Genomic DNA, 13952 nt, shown 5'->3' on the forward strand with positions numbered 1-13952 from the left:
ATTGTTCGCATCAAGGGTGCCTGTGTGGGCCTGGGCAGGAGTGGGATAGATCTGAGGGTCTCTGGCAGAAAGGGGTGGGACCAGGGCAAGTGCCAAGGCATGGTCCACTGGAGAAGCCTCACTGTTCCTCTCAGGCCATGCGGGGGAGGGGGCTTATGGAGCTAAGACTGAATGCGTTTCAGCATAGAGGGCCACCACAAAATTGTACATTGGCTTCCGGCTGGCCTGGGCCAGGGCCAAGGCAGTGGGGGCCGTTCCCTCACTGTTTCCAGGATGGCTTCGCGGGCCACATGAAACCACTTTGCGGGCTGCATCCGGCCCCCGGGCCTTGTGCTTGACATGTCTGATCTATCTAGAAATACAGAATTACAGAATCCAAGTTAATTGGTCAGAGGCATTTGATCTTAATAAGCTGCTACGTGATCATGATTCTTATCTAGAAGCAGCAATGAATTGGTTGCATGTTATGTGATAAACATGACTTCATATACAAAGTATTGCTATATCAAATACAGAAATAAAGTTGATTTCCACCCCACCCCACCCTGAAGGAATAAAGAAACTAAGAAATTAAAACACCTCTTTATTTCACCACATCTTGTTTGCTTTTTCGGTAAGACTCCTATGCAAGAAGGTGTCTAATTGGGATACTGTCCAACTTCAATCTGGGTCAGGATCAGCAAACACAAATTTGAAATAAACTGCTGATGGTCAATCAGTATTGAGGAAAGTCTAAACACATATCTTTAATTGCTTAAGAAGATTTATTTTTGGTGGAGACTGCACCTTGGTGAAAATATTTAAAAATATACTTTGCCCGCTCTCACCTCCTGCACATTTTAGGATTACTAATACTCTATTAATTTTAGTACCCCATGGCTGGGAAATAGGAGAACAGGAGCTGTAATTTATGTACCCTGCACCAATAGAGACAAAGAAGGACTTACATTGTTACGAGGAGCACTTGGCTGTACAGGATCTTCAGCAGCCAATGCTATGCTGCTCATGGCAATCACCATCAGAATGCAGATCTCAAAGTAGCGCAGATTGACAATGTAATGACAGAGGCGCCGAAAACTAGCACAAATAGGCAAAGATGCTTTAGGGAGTATCATGTGTGAAGCAGACATGTAGCTTTCTCTCAGTGTGTCAACTAAAAAGACTGGGATCATCAACACCACACACTAAATTTGGAAAGCAATCAAGGTAGCATATAGATGTTTGTTAGTTACTATCACATAAACTTAGCCACTGGAATGTTTTTGAAACCAATTTTAGATTACTCAGTCTCACATAAATTGAGTCTCATTCCCAATACAAGCTGACAAGCTTGAACCCAGCTCACATTTTGACAATCTAATTTATATCAGAATTATTTTTTAAAAAAAAAAAATCAAATCACACCATAGCCTGTTGAATCAAGTATTCTACATAGACAATTTTAATCAAATTGATTTTTTCTTTTATAAAGCAAAGTTTTAATCATAAACAATTACTTTTTTTATCCTTATGAACCTCTTTCAGATTTGCCCCCTTTTCAGATCTGTCCTTTATTTTTTCCAAGAAAATATAATCATAACCAAAATTAAGTCTCAACAAACCAGTTTTTTCTTTTTCTGGGGAATTGGGGGGGGCAGGGGGAATTGAAGCGGAAATCCTCATTCCACCCTGGGTGTGGCTAAATAAAAAAAGGGAAACCAAAGCACAAATTTTGGGAATCACTAACTCAGCCAGGCTAAGGCAGGTAGGTGATAGAAGGCAACCAGTTAATTTCAGAATTGAAACAAAAAATAAACTTGATTAACTATACCCAAAGAAAATACATTTATATACATATGGTTTAAATGTAAAAATCCCTAATGCATTTCTAATTATAACAAAATATCTTTCAACCTTGCTGGAGGTGACTCCCTCATCTAGGACCTCTGTCAACACCCTCACACAAAAACCCCCAAAATTCTTCATGAGGAACCTTGACAGAACCCCCTTTTCTTTCATTGGCTCTTAGGACTTAGGTGACTATCTTTAGGCACTTGTTGGGTCTAAGGCTGGCTCGTGATTTAAAGGTACCAGCTGCTTAGCACTTCAACAATGGTATCAGAGTTCTAGATATCTGCTTCTGATTTACAAAGTCCATTTGCTTTCAGTTCAGTATAGTAACTTACGGATTAGTGGTTGAGAGGATGAACATAGAACTATATGGTGGCATAGGCTTGGGACCATCTTCACCTCCCTCATCATCATCTTCCTCTTTTTTCTCTTCCTCTTTCTTTGGCAGAGGCTCTGGATTGGCATTCTTATTGACTGGTAAGAACATGTAAAGCACAACACAGAGTTATGGAGATGCAAATAAAAAATAATGTAGAGATCAACTTATATACTCAAAACGTCCATTCAAACATGTTCTCGAGAAATATAAAAACATACCATTCAATGAAACATACAAAGACATCTTTACTAGTACTCAAAGTTATAGTATTAATATTCACTATGCTTTTAATACACTTCCTCTCTCATACCCACACGGAAGTGTTCCCATATGCTCTCTTAACTCACAGGATCAAATGCATATGATTCTAACTTTTCTGCCTGAAGTCCATGTCACCTGGTTTTAAGTCTACTGATCAAGTACACTTAGTGCTCACCTTGCATTATAGCATTATTGATTGGAGGTGGGAAGGCAGGTGGAATCTCCACTGCTGTGTATTCTGATTTCTTGGCAGTTTTGGGTGGATTGTTTTGGGTTGTGGGATTAGTGACAATAAGGCTGTTCTCTGGATTTTTAGGAGCTCCAGGACTGGCTGGATTGGCAGGGTTATTGGGGGTTTGGCGACTGGTAGAATTCTGAGAGTTGAGAAATGGTTGGTCCAAAGGAATAGGTTGATTTTGGGATGTGCAGTGTGGTGTGGAATTTGAGTGGTTTCCTCCTTTGATAGGATCATTCTGAGAATGACTGATGAGATGTGAGTTTGAGGTTTCATTGGTTGCCAATTTATTGTTCTTCATGTTGTCAATATCCTCAGATACTGGAGGTTCTAAACGTCCCATATCTTGCTGGATTGGCCTTGTGGTAGATAGGTTTGGTCCTGGTGGATGACCAGATCCTTGGTTTTCTCTGTAGTGTATTAAAACATGTAAAAAGTTAGCAACATATTATTTCTTAAATGTCATAGAAATACAACTAATATGGCAACATGTAATATTTAAAAGCATCAGATTGTTCTTAGTCTCACCACACTCTAAACCAATGCCTGGAAGAAGCTTTGCATGAACACTTTCTATTGCTAAACCTACCTTTTATGATCCAGATTGTTGGGGGGGTAATATGCAAATAATGCTTCTACATTGTAAACTGCCCAGAGAGTGCTGTAAAGCACTATGGGGTGGTAATAAGCCTAAATGTTATTGCTATTTTCTTCATCCATGGTCCATTTCCCAGTCCCTCCTAAACATTTTGCACAGCCATATTATCTCTATGCCCCTTTATAGATTCATTGAAATTCCATGCATGTGGAAATACTGGCTATACAATAATCCAAATGTATATAAACACTGAAGGGCAATTGATGAAATACTATCATGCATGCATTTGTGTGCAAATTATATATTCTCTACTGCAAAATCAGATGTTCTAACTCAAGGGTTGGGGTTGAGGCTGAGAACCAGCCCATGAAAGCGTCTTGTGCGCACGCAAAACCATCCCCTCTACCCCCCTGCCATCACCACTACCCATTCACGGACCTTGAAAGGTTGGGGACCACTGTTCTAACTAGCAATGCATTTATCACCAAAGGAGTTTTATCTCTTTAAGATTCTGATCAGTTCTCATTTGGGAAATTTGACTAAGTAATTTCATTCAAATAAAAACTTCTCCCTAAATCTCAAAATAATTATTTAACCTTTTATAAGAATTTAAGTGAGTTGGTATTCTAAAGCAATTGTAAGGAAATTATTTGGCATCATTTCAGAAGACCCCAAATGATTGTATTTCAGTTCTGTTCTTACTCACTTCCTGCGCCGGTGTCGACGTTCCTTGCCGTCAACTTCATAAGTGGACTGTCCAGCATGCCGGTGTCGTCGGCGTCTTTCTCCATCAGGATGTTCCCCACCCATGTCAGTTCGTACAGGCCTGCTCCCCTCACGATGCCGAGGGCGACGCTCAACTCTGCCACTCTGTTCACCACTTCCTTCATCTGGTGTTCGGCGGTGTGCTCTATGCCGCCGGTGCTCCCGTTCACCATCTACCGTACGAGGTGATCCACTCTGACTTTCTTTGCTACTTTGGCGCCAGCGGTGGGGATCTAAATTTTTGATGCGCTCTGAGGCACAGTCACCATGATAACCCTGCTCTGGAATGACACTATGCTCCTTGCTGGGATAATCAATATCATGACATCTACTTTCTTGATTAAAGTCAATTTCCTTGCTATTGCTCCTTGAGTGTCGAGGCTCCAAGCTTCCTGAGTTGGGACGCTCATACAGGGGGGGTTCTCGTGAATGTGCATGGTAACGGGGTGGTTTTCGTAGGAATTCCACAGACCGTTGCTGCCCAAAGTGGGGATTCAGGGGTGGCTCACTGGGACGTGTCTTGTTGGTGTTGTTATTCCGATTTTCTTGAGGATCTACCACCAGTGGTCTGTCTAAGTGAGTTTTCATATCTGGACGCATTTGTCGGGCGTATGTAACTTTCCAATGATCCTCAGGATCCATCTCATTGTATAGGGCCTCTCTACTTGCCAGCAAATTCTGTTTCCGCATTTCACTTGTCCGCTGTTCCCAAACTGATTTGCTGCCTTTTTGATTCTTTTGCTGCTCCTTACTATGGGGAAAAAAGGATAGACTCTTAAAATGTTCTCTGTGCAATAGCAGCTCTGTCTAAATCCAGTATTTCCTACCTTAAGGCACTTTGGAGGTGTGGACTTCATTCCTGGAATTGTACAATTAGCTTAGCTATGGTTATGAACTGAGAGTTGAAATCAATACATCTGAAGGGCTTTCAGGTTAAGAAAAGCTATCCTGACGTATTCAGAATCAGATTCTCAAGGAGGTCTAGTATTCTTGCTGTGGTACTATACTACTGTGTCATCTGTACTCAATCACTATTTTTTTCCCCGGAACATCCAGTTTATACCTTCTTAGAAACAATGTAAGCCAGAAGAAGATGGCATATGTAACCATCTGTGAATTAGGCTTTTATGGCCAAAAAATATTTGAGCAATTGTATCCCCTTTTGGTCTTCTGCTTAGTTTTTGTAAATTTGATAAATTAATCGGAAAGAGTGAGCAGATTTATTTATTTTATTTATTTATTTATTTTGATTTATATCCCGCCCTTCTCCCAACGGGACTCAGGGCGGCTCACAACATATTTAAAAACATAGACATATTTACAACCCCCACCAGATAAAACCAAATTAAACCAATATTTAAAGTTGTGCAGTTAAAATTATTCTTAAAAAACCCGATTTAAAATCCTCCCTAGGCCANGGCCGACAAATGGTCATCCAATGTCAGCCGTGAATCCAGGAGGACTCCCAAGTTGCGCGCCCTCTCTGAGGGGGCCAAAATTTCGCCCCCTATAGTCAGCGATGGAGTCAGCTGACTATGCCGAGGCGCCGGCAACCACAGCCACTCGGTCTTGGAAGGGTTGAGCCTGAGTCTGTTCCTCCCCATCCAGACCCGTAAAAATGGTAAGAATTTTCTAAATAAATGATTTTTAATTTGAGACACAATTTGTTTTGCTTTTTCCTGCACGCATGTAACCTCTGACACATTTTACATGACATAAATGCATTTCTCGATCCCAAAAGGTTGTACACCCATCCATAAATACCAATGTTGGTGATTGTAATTGCAATTGACATTGGTAACAGTGTCAACGAGATGTTTAGATTGGATTTGGCATTCTTATCATTTTTAACGTTATTATGCTGATCACCAAAGTCTGATGTTCCAGAAGATACATAACACAACTTTTCAGTTGGATGTTTTATTGGTATGACCGGAAGCACCGTGCAGGGCCAGAGAAAATACTTGGTTTATGAATTGCTCCTGACCTCCAGGAAAACTGCACATGAATCCAGATATATACAACCATGTTCAATATTATATTAATTTCTTTCTGAGATGTAACAGAGAACCTTCCTGTCTGTGTTTAATGAACTAATAATTAGAATGAATGTCTTCATTCTTACCTTGTACTGCCTGCTGTTATGGGAAGATAGAAATAATTTGGGATGCAGCTTATTTTCCTGCCTCAATTCTCCCTATGTACCCCACACTTCTACATATATTATGAAAGACCAAAATTAGGAATGATTTTCCTCCATAAGCTGTCCCCACCATTTGACAGACCCTCAAGTATATTATTTCACTGGAGACCATTCACCAAGATCCAGAAATGAGCATTAATCTGCCTTGCTTTGCAGAAAACGCAGGGTAACATTGGACAGAGATCCATCAATATAGCACTTACACTGCTATTGACATGTTGGCTGCAGAAAGAGGACTCACTTCTGCTACTTCCTTCGCCTTCTGGAGGGCAAGTTTCTGGTTAGCTGCTTCTTCTTCTTCTTGTTCATCCTGCAAAGGCCATATATTAGAGAGGATCTGCTACTGCCCTCACCTTTCCCACTGAAGCCGAGACCCATTCTTCTGTTTCATGCTGTATCTATTGCTTTGAATATAAGTGGCTACATGCTGTTCATAAGATAAGGCCAGGAGCCCTCTTAATAATGTACCTTTACAACAACAACAACAACAACAACAANCTATACCATTTCAGACAAATGGCTGTCCAGTCTCTTCTTAAAAACTTCCAGTGTTGGAGCATTCACCGCTTCTGGAGGCAGGTTGTTCCACTGGTTAATTGTTCTAACTGTCAGGAAGTTTCTCCTTAGTTCTAGGTTGCTTCTCTCCTTGATTAGTTTCCATCCGTTGCTTCTTGTCCTGCCTTCAGGTGCTTTGGAGGGTAGCTTGACTCCCTCTTCTCTGTGGTAGCCCCTGAGATATTGGAATACTGCTATCATGTCCCCCCTCGTCCTTCTCTACATACCCAATTCCAGCAGCCTTTCCTTATATGCTTTAGCTTCCAGTCCCCTAATTCAATGAAGTGACTGTATTTCTCCTATGATCACCAGTATATGCTATAGAAATAGTAGGACCGATGCAGAATAAGAACAGATCGAAGTATTTATAAAAGAGAGAGGCTCAGAAGCACAAAACCTTTCTGGCATTAACAAATGTAAAGCTTAAGTGTAAAGTTTGAATTTGTCTTCATGTCCTGCTTACTGCAGCACAAAAATGGCTTGCTGATTATTTTTCAGGAATATCTCCTCATGACATCACTTGCATTTCACTGCTAGCCTGCTGTGGAGGCAGCCAGATATTGTTTGCTGTTAAAGGGTTTTTTTTCCCTCTTCTTCTCCAGTAATTGCTGCCTTGAAATTGTCCCACATTAAATTTGTAAGAACAGCACAGCTTCCCAGCCTCGTGGCTGAGGCACAGTAAAGCTTACATTGTGTTGACCTATTTTTGGGCTAAAAGGATGGAAGGAACTCATGTATAGCTTTAGATATTTTTTCAGAGCAGCATATTCAGACAAGAGCTAAACCTTCACTAGCGTGAAGCTAAACTGAAAGTGAGAACTTAGAACTTCATGAAACAGAATCACCAAGCACAAAGGTTTGCTCATTTGTATCATGTAATTTATGCCAGAGCTTAGCAATAAAAGATCCCACGTTCTAGGTCATCTTTCACAATGTAATCTTTAAATTAAAATTACATTTTTTAAAAAAGCAGATACTCATGAGATCATTAAAACCTGGAAGGTTTGAGCAATCTCTCATGACAGAATGAGAGTATGCCGAAATTTTGCATGAAATCTCACAAGGTTTCAGCATTCTTACATGAGACTTTGTAAGATCTTGTGGGTCTTGAATGATAACAAAGGTGGGAAGGTGCCATTATTTGATATCAAATGATGGTGCCCAGGCTCTGAAAAAATTACCAACTTTTGGACAGCAGCAATTAATATTGGATTGCAAAATCCATGTGTCTCTTGAAGAGTGTGGATGTCAATTCAGCAGCCCTACAATTCCATGCATCTAGAAATATACATTTGATTCATGGAGAACAATCAGATAGAGATTAAATTTGATTGGACATAGACGTATATGTACTACTTGGTGTCATCATCCAACACGACAATGCTAGCTTTGACTGGAAAATCACTGATTTATAGCTGTTCAGTGGATGGAGTAATGATTCTTTCCTCCACTTCAGTAATCACATGTAGTAAATAAGTGTAGCGGGGACTGCCTGAGAGTGCTTGCAGGAGCTTGACTGGGAAGGGAAAGATTGGGACAGCTGCAGTTGGCTTTGGGTGTGGCTGGCGTGAGTGGAAGGAGGAAGGATAGAAAAGGAAAGGAAAGGAGAAGGCCGGGGTGGTTAGAGTTGAGAAGAGAAGGTCTGGAGGCCTATTTTATTTTTCTATCAAGGGTATTTTAAATAGAGGCTAGATAGAGTGAAGTTTTATTGCTTCCTCCGTGGGAGGATATCTGAGACGGAGGCAAGCGAGAGTGTGAAGAAAGGGAGTTGGCTGGGGTTTCTAGCCTCGGTTTTTAAAATACCCTTGATAGAAAAATAAAATAGGCCTCCAGACCTTCTCTTCTCAACTCCAACCACCCCGGCCTTCTCCTTTTCTTTTCTTTTCTATCCTTCCTCCTTCCACTCACGCCAACCACACCCAAAGCCAACTGCAGCTGTCCCAATCTTTCCCTTCCCAGTCAAGCTCCTGCAAGCACTCTCAGGCAGTCCCCGCTACATAAGCATTCCACAATCTCTTGTCCGTTGCTAGAGAAGCAACTTTACCTTGGTGAGCTCTTGTGCATTGGCCAAATTATCCACAGCAATAGCCAAGAACACATTGAGCAAAGTGTCTAAATATTGAGAGTTAAGGTAATATTAGAAACTGTTCATGATCTAATTTAAGTTTATTTTAGAAAATAAATTCAATACCTTCAGTTTGCTTGTAGGCCTTTCCTCCAAAGATTGCCCAGAGTTCATTGAATTTAATTACTCAAAAGGAATAGTTATTTAACTGTCAGATTTTTCCCCCCATAAAGCTCTCAAAGAGTGCTCTGAATGACTTAGAAGTCAGATTTTAGTAAGAGTGCTTGACTGCTTGTGATGGCCTTTCTTTTTCACAAATTAAATGAAATGAATAATTAGCTGAACTCCTATCTTTGAATCTTGAGCATTGATGATATGTTTAAAAAGAAGCTGCATTCCTTTAGTTGTACTACTTAAAAAGGAGCAGCATTCTCTCACTGATTTGAAGAAGGAATATTTCTCTAGTTGTGCAACACATCCTCAAGACAGAAGAATCGCCTACTTTGTACTGTAGCAATCACCGGTCAGTGCGTTCCATGCATAATTCACAATCTAATCTCTAAAATAAGATAATAATATATTTCTTTGTAAAAGGATACAGTTACCAAACAAGGTCAGGACTATGAAATAGATTGAGAACATCATTCCTTTATCAACACCGCCCTGAGATTGGATACCATGATACATCACTTCATTCCAGTCTTCACCAGTCAGAATCTGAAAAAGTCAATTGATTACTCCAACCCCAGTCAAATTTCTTAGTATTTATAAAATTGCAAAGTGGATTTACTATTAATCAACTGGGGAATTCAATTGACATCATGATATTACATGCAAAGAAGGTCAGGATTTAAATGTACTATTATATTTGGTAATACTAGACAATTTCCACCTATCTCTAGTCTTCCCTTTCAGAGGAAGGTTTAAGACAAAGCTATAGAGTTCCAGTAACTGGATTTTCTGAATCTTTGCTATAACCTAGGCATCAAGCAAAAGCCTTAGTAGGCAGTTCCAGTCAAGGGTGATGGGGGAAAATACTTCAAAATCCTGGCTATTTAGTTTTCTCACATTTCTCACCCTCTTATTTAACAGTTATGTGAAACTTCTGAAAAAGGTCATCTGCTGATAGTGATAAGATATCATGAGTATTCTGATATACCTGAACTGAATAGAAGGTGCTATAGCCATCCTGCCTTAGATTCTGGAACTTGCAAGAAACTGGTTAGGTTGAAAGAGGTTCAAGTTGCAAATCTGCAAAAAACAGTGTCTGATTCTTCACAAATAATTTGGCTTCTTATAGAAGCTCCAGCTTTGGCTCTGGCCCTTGAAGGAGCGGGTCCATGACCCACAGATTCCCATGGACTCCTGGCTCCTATTGGAACATAGAGATCATGGCAAGGAAAACATTTGCCTTGATTAGTGCACCAGGTTTTGGGAGGCTTCTCCTCAGCTACCGCCACTATGCCCTCATCACCATATACCTGGCTATTACTATGCACTCTACTTCTGGTTGCCTTTGAAGAATACTTCCGACAGTTCAAACAGACCAGCTGATGAGAGGGAAACTAACCTCTCCTTTGGTTGCTATCCTACTTCTGGATACAACTCAAAGTGTCATCACCAATACAGCCCTACGCAGTACAGATTCTGAATATCTGTGGGCTCACCTGCTCTAAGTAGCCTCTGCCTATTCTCCCAGACCTTGGAATCAGGTGGATGGGAATCCCCTGTTTGTGATGTTTTTGTACATAGTCTGGATTGCCTTTTTGTAATTATTTTGTAGTTATTTTTGGTAATTCATTCCACTGTATTTTATTGTAATTTGTTTTTATGTTGTTTTTATTTTGGTGAGCTGCCCAGAGTTGGTTGGAATCACACTGCATTAAAACTGAATAACTAATATTAACAAATGATAATACATGTCCTGCACGTCTGAGCTGTGAATACATGCTGCTTATTTTAAGTCCCTGGGAAACTTGCCTTCTCTGTGGCTGCCTCAAACTTTTGACTCCAATGTAAAAAATTTGAGGTGGTAATTGACAAAGTTAGCAGCTAGGTGTTTTTTTTCTTTTTTATTCTTCTATGATTTGTAATGTTATGCTTTATGTAATATATGCAAGTTCTATGATTGGGATAGCATAAAGATCCTATAAATCATATTATATTTATTTTAGCCTAGTCACTATATTTTTGAATGTTACTACCAAATGCCTTTCAAGTTCCTTTGTTATAATGCCAATTCCTTATCTGTTACAATATTTAGAATGTGTCCCAATCCTAAACAGATTCTGAGTGGGAATTAGAGCTTGATGTCATTGTATGTCTCCTTTTTTTTCTTACTGTATAGCATGCTTTTTTCTACAGCCTTAAGGAAATTAAATCAATCCAGCCATAAAGTATATAACTCAAGTGATGCAAACTAAAATAAATATAATAAAGAACATTTAATAATAATTTATTAAATTTATATGCTAGCTCCTTCCCAGCGGACGATTTACAAATTTATATGCTAGCTCCTTCCTCCTGGATGGTTTACAAATTTTTAAAAAAATATTTAAAACAAGAAAACAACACAAACAAAAAAGAGTAAGGATGGTAGAAATAACCCAGATAAGAACAAAGAAAAAAAAAAGGAAAAAGGCATTTCAATCACACTAGCGAAAGTCCTGGGTGAAGAGCCAATTCTTCAAGACATTTTGAAACACTAATAGGATAGAAGCCATTTGAATCTCAGTGGCGACCTCATGCCAAAAAAAGGGGGGGGTACTGCTACAGAGTACTTCTGTAATCCAGAAACATGGTATTGTTTAACTTAAGGACCCCAGAACATGCCAAACCATGTAGGATCAAATTGGTTGGGCAGATGATATGAATCAGAAGCCAAAACCCAAGAAAGATACATTGAGGTTCTCCAAGTAGTCTCTTTATTGTTCTCCACTTATAGAAAGAAAACTTGCCAAATTATAGCAGACTACTGCAATAGAAGAAGGGGACGACAGAGAATGAGGTGGCTGGATGGAGTCACTGAAGCAGTAGGAGTGAGCTTAAATGGACTCCAGAAGATGGTAGAGGACAGGAAGACCTGGAGGAACATTGTCCATGGGGTCGCGATGGGTCAGACACGACTTCGCAACTAACAACAACAACAACTTCCGCTATGAAATAGGTACTCTGAGAACTACTAGGGAGGAGCTGTCTAAACTTCACTGTCTTTTGCTCCTCTGGAATGCACACCCTCCCTCCTGGGAACCTGAGCTACATTCCAAAACAATATGGAAGACAGGCAGTCCCTTATGTAACTAAACCTCCTGTAGGACTTTATCAAGTAGCAACCAACACCTAGAATTGCACCTGGAAGCAAACTAGCAACCAATGCAACTCATAAAGCAGAGTCTTACATGGACATACAAAGGCATGCCCATCCTTGCCCGCGGTTCTCCCTGGAAGTTAAGATGGTAAACGAAATGGCTAAAGAATGATGTTTATATCATAATAAAGCTCAAATTTAAAACAGTTTTTTCTGACATACAGTAAATGTGTGTGATATATTACCTGATGTGTACTGTGTACAGTACTGATTTCCATATCTATCTATTAAAAACTTAAAAGATAATCAAAACAGACTGAAGTGACAATACACACTATTTCTTTCAGAATGGTTAGCCGAGTTCTATGGGGTTATTTTAGTTACAGTATGCAACTACAATGCAAAACATAAAAAGCAAGGTACAATAATAAAACATTGCACCAGCTGCTACTGCTGGTCTCCTCCCCAAAGTAGCAGTCATTCCAAAATTTAGCTGCCAATTTTTTTGAATAATGCTTTTAGTTGTCCTTTTGCAACCATATCTCTATCTCATTTAAATCAGGGGAGAATCTATGGAAACTACAAGAAAAGGAAATGAAAAACTGCTATCTGAACTTCTATGGAGTATATTTGGCTCATCTATAAGATTTGTACCAAACCAAAAAAAAAACCCCAAAGTCAGAGAAAACAGCTTTCCCATCCCCCTTCTTACCTGAAATACCGTCATTATTGCTGCTGGAAAAGTGTCAAAATTGGTTGGCGGGGTTCCATCATCAAAATTGAACCTTTACAGGGGGAATTAATTTGATAAAAACAAATTGTAATCACAGATATTACATTATTTTTATTCTTCTGTTCCTAGACCACTCAGGCCTATACCTGATTCCATCCTCCAGCGCAAATTGATATATGGAGATGGAACATAGGAAAGCCCAGGCTATCATAAGATGGACTCAGGCAATGTTCTCAAGCAGCTGATTTGGGATATTATAACAGGGTACAAATGAATGTATTTTTGCGCTTTTACTACTAGGGAGGAGGAAAAGTGCTTGCAGGATTTTCTCCTTTGGGTACCATGTTGTTTGTTTTAGAGGATGCCACTATAGTCAAATGTATTCCACATTCTATGCATTTGTCTGCATGTACTGCATGACTGTGTGGGGAAGGGGCGAAAAAAGGAAAGCGATTATTTCCAAGTCTAATTGAAATATCATTATAGGCATGGATAGTAAGTATGGGTTTAAGCACTTGGGAGGGGGAAGAAAAATTGAGATAAACAAGCATTCATTGTTTTTGCATGCAATGTCTGCAGCATAAAAATTCCTGAGCACAAGAATTTTAGGAAGCAGGCCAAGATCCTAGCTATCTTATGTTTGAAAAAATACCACTTTCCTCTACTTTAGAAAACCTTTTGCTCACACTAAGGTACTTCCAGTGCGTAAAGATACTTAATTGGAGTAATGATAGATCATTGGGATATAAAAAGCCTTATGTCTTTGTGGTCCCATCTCTCCCTTTATGGGCTCAGCTCCCATCTTTATTAAATCAGTTCCTAAGACATATGATAAGAGAATATTGTGTTTGGAATAGTACTTAGAAAGCAGAATACGTAATTAAGATTTTTGGTTTAGACTTCATGGGAAGCAGTCAACAATTCATGATATCAGCACAAACTAGGACAAATGGAAGAGAAAAGGCTGTTCATTAGCACAGTCATTGTTTTCCCTCTGATAAACTTATAAACTTATGGGTCA

At 39.6% G+C, this 13952-nt stretch overlaps 1 protein-coding gene across 1 annotated transcript in view; it reads right to left on the bottom strand.

Annotated features, from left to right (window-relative positions):
* Nucleotides 1–13952, bottom strand: part of CACNA1A (calcium voltage-gated channel subunit alpha1 A) — a 181525-nt gene that overhangs the window by 117737 nt on the left and 49836 nt on the right. Inside the window, exons 16-20 of the mRNA XM_029284026.1 lie at nt 6475–6581; nt 4010–4819; nt 2646–3115; nt 2166–2304; nt 948–1077 (exon numbers count right to left, since the gene is read on the bottom strand). Coding sequence (XP_029139859.1) covers nt 948–1077; nt 2166–2304; nt 2646–3115; nt 4010–4819; nt 6475–6581 — 1656 coding nt within the window. The remainder of the gene's footprint in view (nt 1–947; nt 1078–2165; nt 2305–2645; nt 3116–4009; nt 4820–6474; nt 6582–13952) is intronic.

The sequence above is a fragment of the Protobothrops mucrosquamatus genome, unplaced genomic scaffold (genome assembly GCF_001527695.2).
Source record: "Protobothrops mucrosquamatus isolate PMUCROS unplaced genomic scaffold, P.Mucros_1.0 scaffold336, whole genome shotgun sequence".
In the NCBI taxonomy this organism is placed as follows: Eukaryota; Metazoa; Chordata; class Lepidosauria; order Squamata; family Viperidae; genus Protobothrops; species Protobothrops mucrosquamatus.